Source organism: Notothenia coriiceps, unplaced genomic scaffold, assembly GCF_000735185.1.
Source record: "Notothenia coriiceps isolate Sejong01 unplaced genomic scaffold, NC01 NC01_scaffold00019538, whole genome shotgun sequence".
Classification (NCBI taxonomy): domain Eukaryota; kingdom Metazoa; phylum Chordata; class Actinopteri; order Perciformes; family Nototheniidae; genus Notothenia; species Notothenia coriiceps.
Window position 1 is genome coordinate 21,722 of NW_011352239.1, and position 12,456 is coordinate 34,177.

Genomic DNA, 12,456 nt, shown 5'->3' on the forward strand with positions numbered 1-12,456 from the left:
ACCATTATCCATCCATAGCCCGTTCACGTTCAGTGTGTCAGCAAAGAGTTACAGCTCATGTGGCACGGACGTCTCGTTGATAAAGTTCATATGAGGGCAGTTAGCTACAAATTTACGTACAATTTTGACGGGTCGTAAGTACGCGGTGAGCTAACTGACATCATATGAACTTTATCAACGAGACGTCGCGTCGCACATGAGCGCTAACTCTTTGCCGGTGTCAGGTGTGAAAATCTCCCAGTAAAAGATCAAATATCTAATGAGACAAGTTAGGAGACTATGTGGTTAGGACTTACTAGGTTGATCGTTCCGCTTACTCCACCTGGAATAAGCTAATTAACTAATGAAATCTGAAGTGAAGCTGTGTTATTCTGGTTCTGACGGTGGAGTCGCAACTAGATAACAAATGACGCATTTTTGTTTATAACTTTTCTTCCTTGTAGCTCACTTCAAAACTTGGGGTCCCTGACTTCCTATCGCGTTAGAGACTTTCTTTCGGTAGTACCAGTTGCGACTTTTGACATCACGGAATCCAGTGACAGTATATAAGTCGGAGAGGTATACCAAAACCAAAGAACTGAACAAAAAAGAGGAAAGTTATTAAGGGGACGAGTCTGTTCACCGTACTTCTTCTACTTTCTGGGACACACCTACTTCCACAGAGGCAAGGAGCGTAGTGTCGGTAAGACCAGAATGAGATTTCGAAATATACGAGAATACCAGCCGTCGACGAACAGGAGAAACTTTTCTGTTTTCCTCCTGCCAATATCTTCCTGTCTCTGATGCCATGACACAGTTTCGTCCAATTGTCACAATGACACACACAAAGGTTTCACTAGTACACTCACAACAACAGGATTTTTGGGTCTGTTGCACCTAGACTGGGGCCGACTCTAGTCGACTAACTGTGTCTTAGGTAGTCTCCTCTGAGACCAGGATCGTGGCTGTCTCCTGTCGACATGTCGAAGTCGGACAGGAGAGGACCTGTAGTCGTTCCACTGCAACAAACACTTGTTTTTTTTTTGAAGGCACTAACTTTAATCTAAATTTGTAAGTTTACAAAAGATGGGCACATGTTTGTAAACAACAGCAAATAATTGATCCTATTACAACGATTCTACCAGAGGAGGTTTGGGAGGTGGTGGTGATACTTCAAATCTAAATGAGTCCCTGGGCCAGTAATTTTTTTCACAATTTCCACTAAATTTAAGTATGATATAGGTAATCATTAATTCCGTAAAAGGGTTTCCAACAATTGTAAAACAATTTGACCAATCAGTTTAAATTCATAGATTAAAGGTTTCTCCCAAGCATAGATGTCCAGACGGACCTTTACATTAGTACCGCACTCCACACATTTCACCACTAAGACCATCAAATTACCGTAGCGGGGCAACCTAAAACTGCAGTAGACTTGTCCTGTGAGTTGTGCGGGAGGTTTACAACTATGCAACGCTTCCAGTTCAAATGCGCAACAATTTAATTTTGTAGCAACCCTTTACGTCAGACGCAGGTTTTCCATTCTTTTTCCTTTCCCTGTTTTAGTTTATTACATTATTCGTTACACTTCATCCCAGCAGGTTTCTTGGGAGTTGTGGGTTTCCCCTCACTTCGAATTTTTTTTACTACCTTTCCGGTGAGAATGTTTATATATATTCTAACTGAAGTCCTTTGAAGGCGAAAATGGACCAAAATAGTGAACGAACGAAATAAAATCATTTCGAACTTAAAAAAATACATGTTGGTAACACATACGACGACTCGAGCAACTATTTCAAGTATACTACGTCATCGAGTGGCGCAGAATGCTGGGCATTTAACATGCATTTAAACATCGATGACGTAGTATACTTGAAATAGTTGCTCTGCAGCACGTGTACTCGACATTGAGAAACGGACTGTGTGACTTGCACTTGACCCGATACTACCATTACCAGTGCTAAGTAGGTAATAATAGAAGTAGCTGTATTTTTGCTTTCTTGTACTTTTATTTTTTAAAAACAACCTTAACTTGAGCTTCCTTTTTCGATGCAGTGATTTTATTGGGCTCTTATTTTGAAAAAACAACCTTAACTAGAGCTTCCTTTTTCGATGCAGTGATTTTATTGGGCTTTTATTTTGAAAAAACAACCTTAACTTGAGCTTCCTTTTTCGGTGCAGTGATTTTATTGGGCTTTTATTTTGAAAAAACAACCTTAACTTGAGCTTCTTTTTTCGATGCAGTGATTTTATTGGGCTTTTATTTTAAAGGGGTGTTGGTTGGGGGTGAGATTTATATTTTTTGTTTGATCTATTATTGGACTTCAACTTGTAATATGTGTGTCCTGTTTTTCTTCTATTAACCCGTTTTCATTTGTATTTCATTGTAAAATGGAGAAACAGTCAGAAGCGAAACTAACCAATGAGTGAATAACCAATGTTATCACAGTAAACACTCCACCAGCTCACCTGTCTGTTTCCTGCCCCGATGTATTGATCTCTCTCCTCAGATCTCCAGACTCGAACACCAGCAGGCGTCCTGAGTCTGTCCCGGCGATCACTCTCTCCTCCGTCACCCAGCTGTGACACAGGAAGAAGATGGACTCCACTTTGGGGGAGCTGCTCTGCTTCAGGGTTCCTTCTGAGTAACGAAACAGCTTCAACACACCACCTCCACTCACACACAGCTGCGTGTTGTTGTGAGGGTTGAAGCTGACCTGAAGGGACATCAAGGAACTACTTTATTACACGGCAAGATTGAATAATGGATTCTGATTGGTACATTTCAACCATTTCAAGGTTTGATATTACTCTCTCTACAGACCGTTGCTAAGGACAATCTGATCATAGGTGGAAAGTACAAAAAAACTGTATTTTACTTATTTCCATTTTATGCTACTTTTACTTCTCCACTACAATTTGGAAGAAAGTATTGCACTTTTTTACTCACTACATTTATTTGAACAAATGACTTACTTTGCAGGTTCATATCATGAATACAAAATATAAATCAACTAATGAATTATGATACATGTATTAAGAAAGCATTAAGCAGTATACAAATATATTAAAGTTAGCCCCAGATTCACCAGCAGCAAAGTGATAACGATGATTAATGGATCATTAATTATAATCCAGAGATAATATATATTACTCTGAAAATGGCCAATTCGCTAAATGAGTACTCTTCATTTGGTACTCTATGTATGATAAAACATTTTGTATGTAGTACTATTACTCACAGAGTATTTATACACTGTTGAATCTTACTTTTTTTTAACACAAACAACGTTTCATGCTGCCAGTAAAGAAGACTATATTTGTTAGCAAAAGCAATAGAATGATTTTTAAACTTAAAAAAAATTGTTTTAATAAAAATATTTTGTCCAATCATTGATGTATTCAGGAAGTAGCCATGCTCAGCTCATGGCTGTATCGTTACAGGACGGAGGACTCACCTGGGAAACAGGATTATGGGACGTACTGGTCTTCACTGTTGCCAGAACCTTCTGTTTCTCCCAAAGCCAGAAGATCAGCGTCCAATCAGGGCCTCCCGTCTGTCCGATCAGATACTTTGAATCGTGAGAGAAAGCCATGCAGACGAACTCTTCAGCGGACGACTCTCCTGCCGTCAGGACCTTCCTCTTCCGGCCCTGCTCGTGCTGCAGGTCGAACACGGTGATGGAGGCTCTCTCTCCGCACTCTGACACCGCCAGGTACCTCCTGTTAGGACTGATGGCCAGAGCGTGCATACCCTGACTCTTCTCTGAGCCTGAAGGGGGAGGAAATGAGAGGGAAAACATGGGAACAATGATTTAGGGATATGATAAGGTTTAGAAAAAGTTATTGTTTTTGAGGCCAATAAGAGACGGTGCAATGTTAATGTCTGTGTTAGACTATGGTGGTGTTGTTTATATGAATGGATCTTCTAAATGACGAGGCTCTCTAGAAACCGTTTAAAGCATCAAAAAGCATTCATGTCCCAGTCTTTGAAAGTGAGTCTGCAAAAATGTCCCCAATTGTGATCAATAAAGTACATCTTATCCTAACTTATCTTAGCATCTCATACAGCACCGAAGCCTACTTTAAATCCACTAAAGAAATGTATCCGACAGTTTAACAGAGGTGGTACTGTAGAAGTACTCATATCTTGTACTTGAGTAAAAGTAGAAGTACTCAGATCTTGTACTTGAGTAAAAGTAGAAGTACTCAGATCTTGTATTTGAGTAAAAGTAGATCTGTACTCAAATCTTGTTCTTGAGTAAAAGTAGAAGTACTCAGATCTTGTACTTGAGTAAAAGTACCAGAGGAATACTCTATCACAGTAAAATTCCTGTATTCAAAATGTTCCTCAAGTAAAAGTAGAAAAGTATTATCATCAAAATATAGTGTAAGGAGCGACAGTAAAAGTAGTCATGGTGCAGATTTGTCCATGTCAGAATAATAGATATGATATGTTTTATAATGATTGATCATGAAAGTGTTCTCAAAGCTGGTAAAGGTGCAGCTAGTTTGAATGACTTTGTATACTGCAGGGTAGCTTGTGAATTTACTCCAGGTGGAACTAAAGTCTGATTTAACACTTGATTATATTTACCATCATTCATCCACATCTGTAAAGTAACTAAAGGTATTAAATACATGTAGTGGAGTAAAAGTACACCATTTACCTCTGAACTGCAGTGGAGTAGAAGTACACAGTAGCAGCAAATGGAAATACTCAGGTATCTCATTGAACTTACTGTACTTACCTCAGGCTCTGACAGTTTAAAGATGTGTAACAGTAAGTAAACTATATTTTCTCCTACCTGGGATGAACCTCTGAGACCTCCTGGAGGTGTTGTAGCACACACAGGTGTTTCCGCAGGGGAACACCACGGTGTTTTCATCACAGAAACTCACGCTGTTCCTCACTCCTGTCCGCAGCCCGAAGCTGAACAAAGGCTGGGCCACAACTGAGGACATCTTCAATGGACTTTAAAGCAGTTTGTAATGCCTAAACTCACCTAAAAGTTACCGAAATCCACTAAAACTCTCCACACATTCAGACTAACTTAATCAACACATATTAACTTAGCTTTGAAGCCAGAAAAAAGCACAGAAAACGGAGTAAAAACAAAACAGGGACAGGTTGGATGTGCTGGTGTGGTTAGAGTCCCGTCGCTAGGTAACCCATGAAATCTCGCGAGAGTTCGTTTATAGTTCCCTCTCCACTGCGCACCGTCTCTATCAATCACATAATAAAACAGGTTTTATATGATCGTTTCTTTATCTTTTCCCGCACATTGTACCATAAACTAAATGCCCAGCTTTTGTGTTTCCTGTACTGTATTATATAAATTATAACGTGTTATGTCTATTTTTTAATGATACGAGTCTTCTTCCGGGATTTCGGGGGTTGCCTAGTAACGCAACTCACTAGCTTTGTGCTGAAATGCAAACCACTCAAGCACTATATTATTATGAATACATTATTGAGGTATGTTTACTTTAAATTACAGTCGGATTATCATAATAAAGATTACTGCTACTTTATTCAATATCTAAGGGGGATTCATTGTACTTTTTGAATGTTATCAGGTTCATATTTGGCAGCAATGGGAGACATTTCCTTTTCACATGAATACAAACAATAACAAAGAAAAGTCACAACAATCCAGGCTGTGTATTCAAAGGCTTTAATGGCAGGATTTAATAACACCAGTGAGTGGTTTTGCATCTCTCATTAGAAAACAGCAATGACAGTGAATTGTCGAAGTATTGTTTGTTTGAATCGTTCTTGTTGGTTGTCAACATGTCGGAGAATCTATCTGACTTGTAGATTGTTCTGTGATCAGCGACAAGCAGTAGCTGTGTCCCAATTCAGCTGCTGCAAAAAATGGCCCTTCAATTCAAATATGTTTGACCAGCGTATGGCAACTAAATGAAACCCAATTCAATAACCTGAATACATGATAAGCCTGTTTACTTAAGGCTCACAGAAACCAGAACGAATTATGCATTTTGGCCACCCTTGTCCCCTCCCATGTTAACCATGTCCTATTTTAGCACCACAATAGACCAAGTCTCAAGATGTCAACATTAACATCCAACCTCAACACATCAAAAAGCTTAGCAGGTTAATGGCAAATATACTGTATCCATAACATTTATGTAGAACTTCATCATGCCTTAGTGTCACAAAGTAAACACAAAGTGTTTTCTCCAAAGTATTGGTGTAAAAACTTTGTAGAAACACTACCTTGTCATGCTACTTCTGACCATTTACATGAATGAGGAAGGTTTAAATGTTGATCCATTTCACAGACTGCCTTTATGCCCTTTTAAAGTTTAGCTTATTTAACATGTTCACATTCAGCACTTTGTTGTGGAAAAAAGAAAATCCATATTGGATCATGAAAGAGTTATGTACAATTAGAAGATCATGAAATAAACGTAGTATATGCATCATTTTTTCTTAATGTATGGGTTGTCTTCCCGTCAACTGTGCAACTTTTGTCCTGGTTTCACGGTCTATAAAGCACATCATCACCCATTTCTGTGCACATTTTAAACTTAGTTCCAATTCACAACACAAGTTTTACTTGTTTATGGGATTTATGGTCAATATACCTCATTTACACAAAACTAAACCTTATTTTTGAGTTATAAAAGGCAAAAACAACTATTACTTTGACTTTAGTTCAGTGGAACCCATCTTGGTGAATACACTATTACATGTCAACATTTAGTCATGATACTGTTTTAAAACCATTTCAAATATTTGATGGCAGCATGTAATGACACCAGATACTATAAATAAAAAAACAAAAACACGCAGAATTCAATGAAAGTAGTGACCATTCATTTTTCTTACAAAGAACGTAGTATGAAATCCTCCATGTTGTTTTTGTGGCAATAAGCTAAAATAGTCCATTTAGAAACGGGTCAGATTTGACCGAGGGCAACTGGAATGTTAATATGTAATGAAGCCCCTTTGCTATACTAGTTAATGCATCTAGGCTAAAATCCCTTTATAGATAATAGGATCTGAGGAGTATAAATGCTACAATATAATACACTGTACACAGCTGGACTGGCCCAGCAGGAGGCGGTGTTCAGCAGGAGATGACCAGGGCGTTCAGAGACTGCTGACTCTGCGTTCTCTCCAGAGGACCAGCAGCAGAGAGGATCTCACAGGCAGCCAGCTCATGGTAGAGAGCGTTCAGCACCTCCAGGATGTGGGCTTTACCTGTGCACACAACACAGTGACCAATGAGGGAGTCATTATTCATCAGTCAGTCCTGCTCAACCCTCTGAATTTTGCACATTGCACACGAAGCTACCTCTTATATCTGCACGGCCTTCCACTTGTCGTACCAATACTGCACATATTTAATTCTATTTAATTCTATGTCTCACTTATTGTTTTAATGATGCTGCTTCTTACCTTTTTGTCCTTGGAAAGTGTACAACGAAAAAACGGAAAAGTTGTCTTTAATTAAATGTATTATGTCCACAGATTTCACATAACTTTATAAGGTAAGTTTAAAGCAATAATATAAAGTTTAAATAATTAGTTTCGACTTAATATTATTGCTTTCAACATACCTCATAAAGTTATGGGAAATCTGTTGACATAATACATTTAATTAATATTTGTGCATGACACTTTACTAAATACTGTTTTTATTTGTATCTCTATCATTATTGCCTCTTTGCTGTAACGATGTAAATTCCCCTTTGTGGGATTAATAAAGCAATTCTGAAGACCAGGCAAGCATTTCATTCAATTCCCCGCCCTGAGTAACAGTAAACGCTCATGATCACGTTGCACAGGACTTGTATTGATTTTATTGGCCGAGCGTGCCCTCCTCACCGTGCTGAGGGTCGCTGCAGCAGCCCAGCGTGCTGAGCAGGATTTTCCCCAGAGACCTCCGCGAGACGTTCTGAAACAAGAGAGAGCTATTCTCAGATGACTGTCTGTGATTAACAGGCGCTTTAACAGGCAATCTGAGACTCGTAACCACAGAGGCTCACACACACATGTTCAACAACTGAAATTAATTTGCTCTCAGATCTAAAATCAATCCCAGTGTTAGGGGCGGATCACAAAAGAATGGACAAGAATCCGCATAACTCCTATTACAGAAAAGAGGTCGAAAAGGACTTTTAAATTAAATCATCAATAAGTTAAAGAGGACATATTATGCTTTTTGGGGGGTTTCCCTTTCCTGTAGTGTGTTCTATAGGTTTCTGTGCATGTCAATTGTCTGCAAAGACCCCCCCCCCCATCCCAACTGCCTGAAACATCTCCATTTGACTTAATTGTTTACTTCTGAAACATAGTGACATCATTATGTAACACTAACGCTCCTATTGGCTAGCACTCCAACACATTGTACGTGATAGGCAAAGAGGCGGGACATCACTAAGCGGTTGACCAATCACAGCAGAACATTAAAGCATGGAGACATGTCACAGTAGAGACACTACATACTGATATACACCTGAACATCAGCAGGAGAGGACTCTTTAAAGTAGAGACACTACATACTGATATACACCTGAACATCAGCAGGAGAGGACTCTTTAAAGTAGAGACACTACATACTGATATACACCTGAACATCAGCAGGAGAGGACTCTTTAAAGTAGAGACACTACATACTGATATACACCTGACAGTGAGCAGAATATGTCCTCTTCAACACGTGTAGCTTTGACGCCAAAATACTGGAATAGTGCTCAGCCTCTTCAGAGTTATAGCTATAGTTCCTCGTACTACGCATGTGCCTCACCAGGTCTCTGAGCTGCTGGAGGAGCTGCAGGATGTCGACCAGCTTCTCCTCCACCAGAGACAGACGAACCCTCTCAGTTTCCAGCATCTGAAGCTCCACCTGCAGCAGCTCCGTCTCCTCGGCCTTCTGCTGGAGCTCCTGCACCAGAGAGTCCTTCATCTGGAGGTCACAACCGACACAAGGGTCAGGGGGGTTACTTTAAACATGTATTAGGAATGTAAACGACCCCTAACCCATCACAGTCCCCCTGCTTCCACTCCTAAAATATTGAAGTGACTGTTATTTTGTATATATTGATTGTTGTGCTTTTATTGATGTCTTAATGTGTGCATATGTATGAATGTGTCTGTTGATTGTGTATATTTAGGATATACATATTTTTATACATATTTTTTAATATATTTGTATTTTTGTATTCGGGATTGTGGGAAATGGTTTTTCGATCTCTCTGTACACACAAACTGAAAGATTGACAATAAAGTTGACTTTGACTTTGACTACTGCTATTTATTTAATTGTTACTTTATTATTTTGACCCCTCTTGTTTGTTTGTTTGTTTGTTTGTTTGTTCACCATGTAAAGCGGCCTTGGGTCCCTTGAAAGGCGCTATACAAATGTATACTATTATTATTATATTATTATTATTAACTTAACCCTGGAGGTAAACGTCCTTTAGTACCTGCCACGCTTGGGGAGTAATGGATTACTTGTAACGGGATAACATAATCGGGATACATTTTTTTTACTGTATTCCCGTACAGTTACATGTGAAAAATATGTAATAAGATTACTGTTTCATTACAAGCATTGGGGATTACTACGAGGACAATCCTACTATATTTCTTTTAGCTCAGAATATTTTTTTAAACTGAAGTATGTGCTGAAAAAAGGTAGGTTTTCCTGTAAATAAAATCATTATTGATCATAAATATCTTGGTTTCATCACATTGTTATGTTGTCGAATACACTTATTAAAAACGTCTTATTGTTATTTTAATTTGTATTTCATTAGATAGTGAGGTAATCGAAAGGTATTGGAAACTAACCAGGTTACATTACTTTAATATTTTGATACTTAGATTAGGTTACTGATTACATTTGCTCACAGGTAAGTAGTAATTGTAACGGATTACATTTTTAAAGTAACCCTGTTAACATCGTAATAAAAAATAACTTTACCTAAAAAATATGAATAACAATTTCTAGAGTTACAGTGAGTTTCCAGAAGGCACTATAGGTCTGTGTGGAAATCCCACAGTGCACCTTTGCGTCATGGCGTACCGAAGGACAGAGGTCTTACCCCACACTTCCTGCACATAAACAAAGCCTCACAGTCACGACTTTGTTTAGTTTGAACTTTTCCTCTCGGAGAGCGGGACGTACTGGGAACACATTACGTCACCTTCTGCCTGTCTTCCTGTGCTGTGAAAATACTGCTGTAGCAAGAGAGCTTTCATTTATGATGTTCCTAAGTGTCATGTGGGACAAGGAGAGGGAGTGTTTCTGTGGTCGACTCCAGTGAGAAACAGCTGCACACACACACACACACACACACACACACACACACACACACACACACACACACACACACACACACACACACACACACACACACACACACACAGAGGGAGGCTGGTTGGGTTAGCCGCTCGCTGTGGTTTTTGCCTTTGAAGTTCTCCACTTTCAAAACAACCTTCAGCAGTCGTCTCTAATCCAGTTTAATACTGCAATACTACTTATGTGCAATAAATATATATATATATATATATATACCGCTTTATACTTATAATTATTATTACTGCTGTCCCTTAGTTAGACAATTCAACTCCTGTAATCAATCTGTAAATAACTGCATATAAACTTCCACTTTGAATACCTCGCTGCTATCACACTTTTTTTTCTTTTTACATTTTTGTATTTCTTTTGTTTGGTTTTTGTTACTGGATTTTGTAAATTGTACTTTCAATTTCTATCTTTAATATCTTATGCATGCTTCTCAATTAATATTAAGCTATATGTGCCTCTTTACTCTATGTAACAAGGAACATGTACCCTTTGTGGGACGAATAAAGGTCTTCTGTTTCTGGTGGATCTGAGGAGAAGCCCACCCTGATGAGATGGAGGTAAGTGGAGGTGTGTTTACCTGCTCCAGTTTAATACTGCAACACTAACTGTGCATCTACACTTCCAGTGAGGTCAGTGTTTACCTGCTCCATGTCTACCTCGGCGCGGCCCTCCTTCAGCTCCAGATGTTTGTTCAGCCGGGTCACTCTCTCCAGCAGCTCCAGCACAGCGCTGCAGCTCTCCTCGCTCCTGGAGCTGCCGTAGTGAGACATCAGCTTCTTCAACGCCTTGTCGTCGCACCTGAACAACAACAGGTACCAGAAAGCAGAACGTACAGTATGTCAGGCTCAGGGATGTCAGAAAGGATTGGAGTTTAACTAACAAGGTCATCATATCTGAGTAACATCGCATCGCTATTTAAATCTGCTAATTGTTTTGGAATGAGTCCTAAAACCCTTAGCATGTTAGCACTTCCAGTTTGATTGTCTCAAAGTTTTTGTAACCTGTTTGTGGTTTGATGCCTGAAATAAGGTCTGTGGTTAACACAAGCTGTAGGGATTTCACCTTTTATTCTACGAGATAAAATAAATTAAAGTTAATACCCCACTTGTAAATGTGTAATAAACTAACAAGTGGCTTATTGTCATCACGGCGAACATTAGCTGCGTTTATCTTAGCAATGGTGGCGCCAAGATCTTTCTTTATAGCCCAATGTTAGCTATTAAGTTCTAGCAATTGCATTTAACCTTCAACAACTATACAAGTGCTGTTAGTATATGGAGAATATCCTTCTGATCAAAATATCAAAATATCATAAAACAATTGTTTGGATGTTTTGTCAATGATATCATAACTTTTCGGTTAGCCAAGAAAAATACGTCCTCCTTGCACCACTCTATAGCCACAAGGCAGCATTTCAACTGACCAATGTAACCTAGAATGGTTGCTAGCTTGGGTCTAACATGATCTCCAAGTGAAACAACACTAATTCCTGGTTTTGGCTATTAATCCTCCAGGCTCTCACATAAAAAGTTCATACATCATACTCCACACAGTATAGCATGCCATTGCTTAAAGGTGACCTATCATGCAAAATGCACTTTTGTACGTCTTTTATACATGAATATGTGTCCCCGGTGTTCCAGGGAACTCACCAAGTGTCAGAAAACACAACCCTCTCTATTTTCCTCCATACCCAAATCTCTTAAAAAGGGGCTGCAACGGATCTGATACAGACTGATCCAGATTTGAACACTTCTATGACGTCACAGAAGTGGCGCTACGGCTATTGGGCCAACTCCACCAATCACGAGGAGACAGCCACGGACATTGCCGTTGTAAAGCGCTGGAGACGCTGTAGTACATATGCCAGGCCTGTAGATGGTGCTGTTCTCACAGAATCAGCCCATGATGCAAAGACAGTGTTAAATTGAGCGAAATGAGGAATGGCTAAAATGCATGATCTGTTTGGTATTTTGAAAAATAAAAAGTATAAATATGCCTTATATAGGTATGGTACTAAACTATATTATTCAATATAGCATGATAGGTCCACTTTAAATCCTGTTCTGATCATATAACACATGTGTTTTACATGGTTTTGTCCACTTTAGCCTTTGTGTATATGAAATTG

General features: G+C 39.1%; 2 protein-coding genes across 2 annotated transcripts in view; both read right to left on the minus strand.

Annotated features, from left to right (window-relative positions):
- Window positions 1-5,136, minus strand: part of LOC104952105 (WD repeat-containing protein 65-like) — a gene marked incomplete at its 3' end in the record, with an annotated part of 13,275 nt that extends 8,139 nt beyond the window's left edge. Inside the window, exons 1-3 of the mRNA XM_010778859.1 lie at window positions 4,788-5,136; window positions 3,438-3,751; window positions 2,449-2,696 (exon numbers count right to left, since the gene is read on the minus strand). Coding sequence (XP_010777161.1) covers window positions 2,449-2,696; window positions 3,438-3,751; window positions 4,788-4,944 — 719 coding nt within the window. The remainder of the gene's footprint in view (window positions 1-2,448; window positions 2,697-3,437; window positions 3,752-4,787) is intronic.
- Window positions 5,137-5,643: 507 nt separating this feature from the next.
- Window positions 5,644-12,456, minus strand: part of efcc1 (EF-hand and coiled-coil domain containing 1) — a 13,982-nt gene continuing 7,169 nt past the window's right edge. Inside the window, exons 3-6 of the mRNA XM_010778860.1 lie at window positions 10,967-11,123; window positions 8,760-8,918; window positions 7,838-7,907; window positions 5,644-7,210 (exon numbers count right to left, since the gene is read on the minus strand). Coding sequence (XP_010777162.1) covers window positions 7,077-7,210; window positions 7,838-7,907; window positions 8,760-8,918; window positions 10,967-11,123 — 520 coding nt within the window. The 3' untranslated portion in view covers window positions 5,644-7,076. The remainder of the gene's footprint in view (window positions 7,211-7,837; window positions 7,908-8,759; window positions 8,919-10,966; window positions 11,124-12,456) is intronic.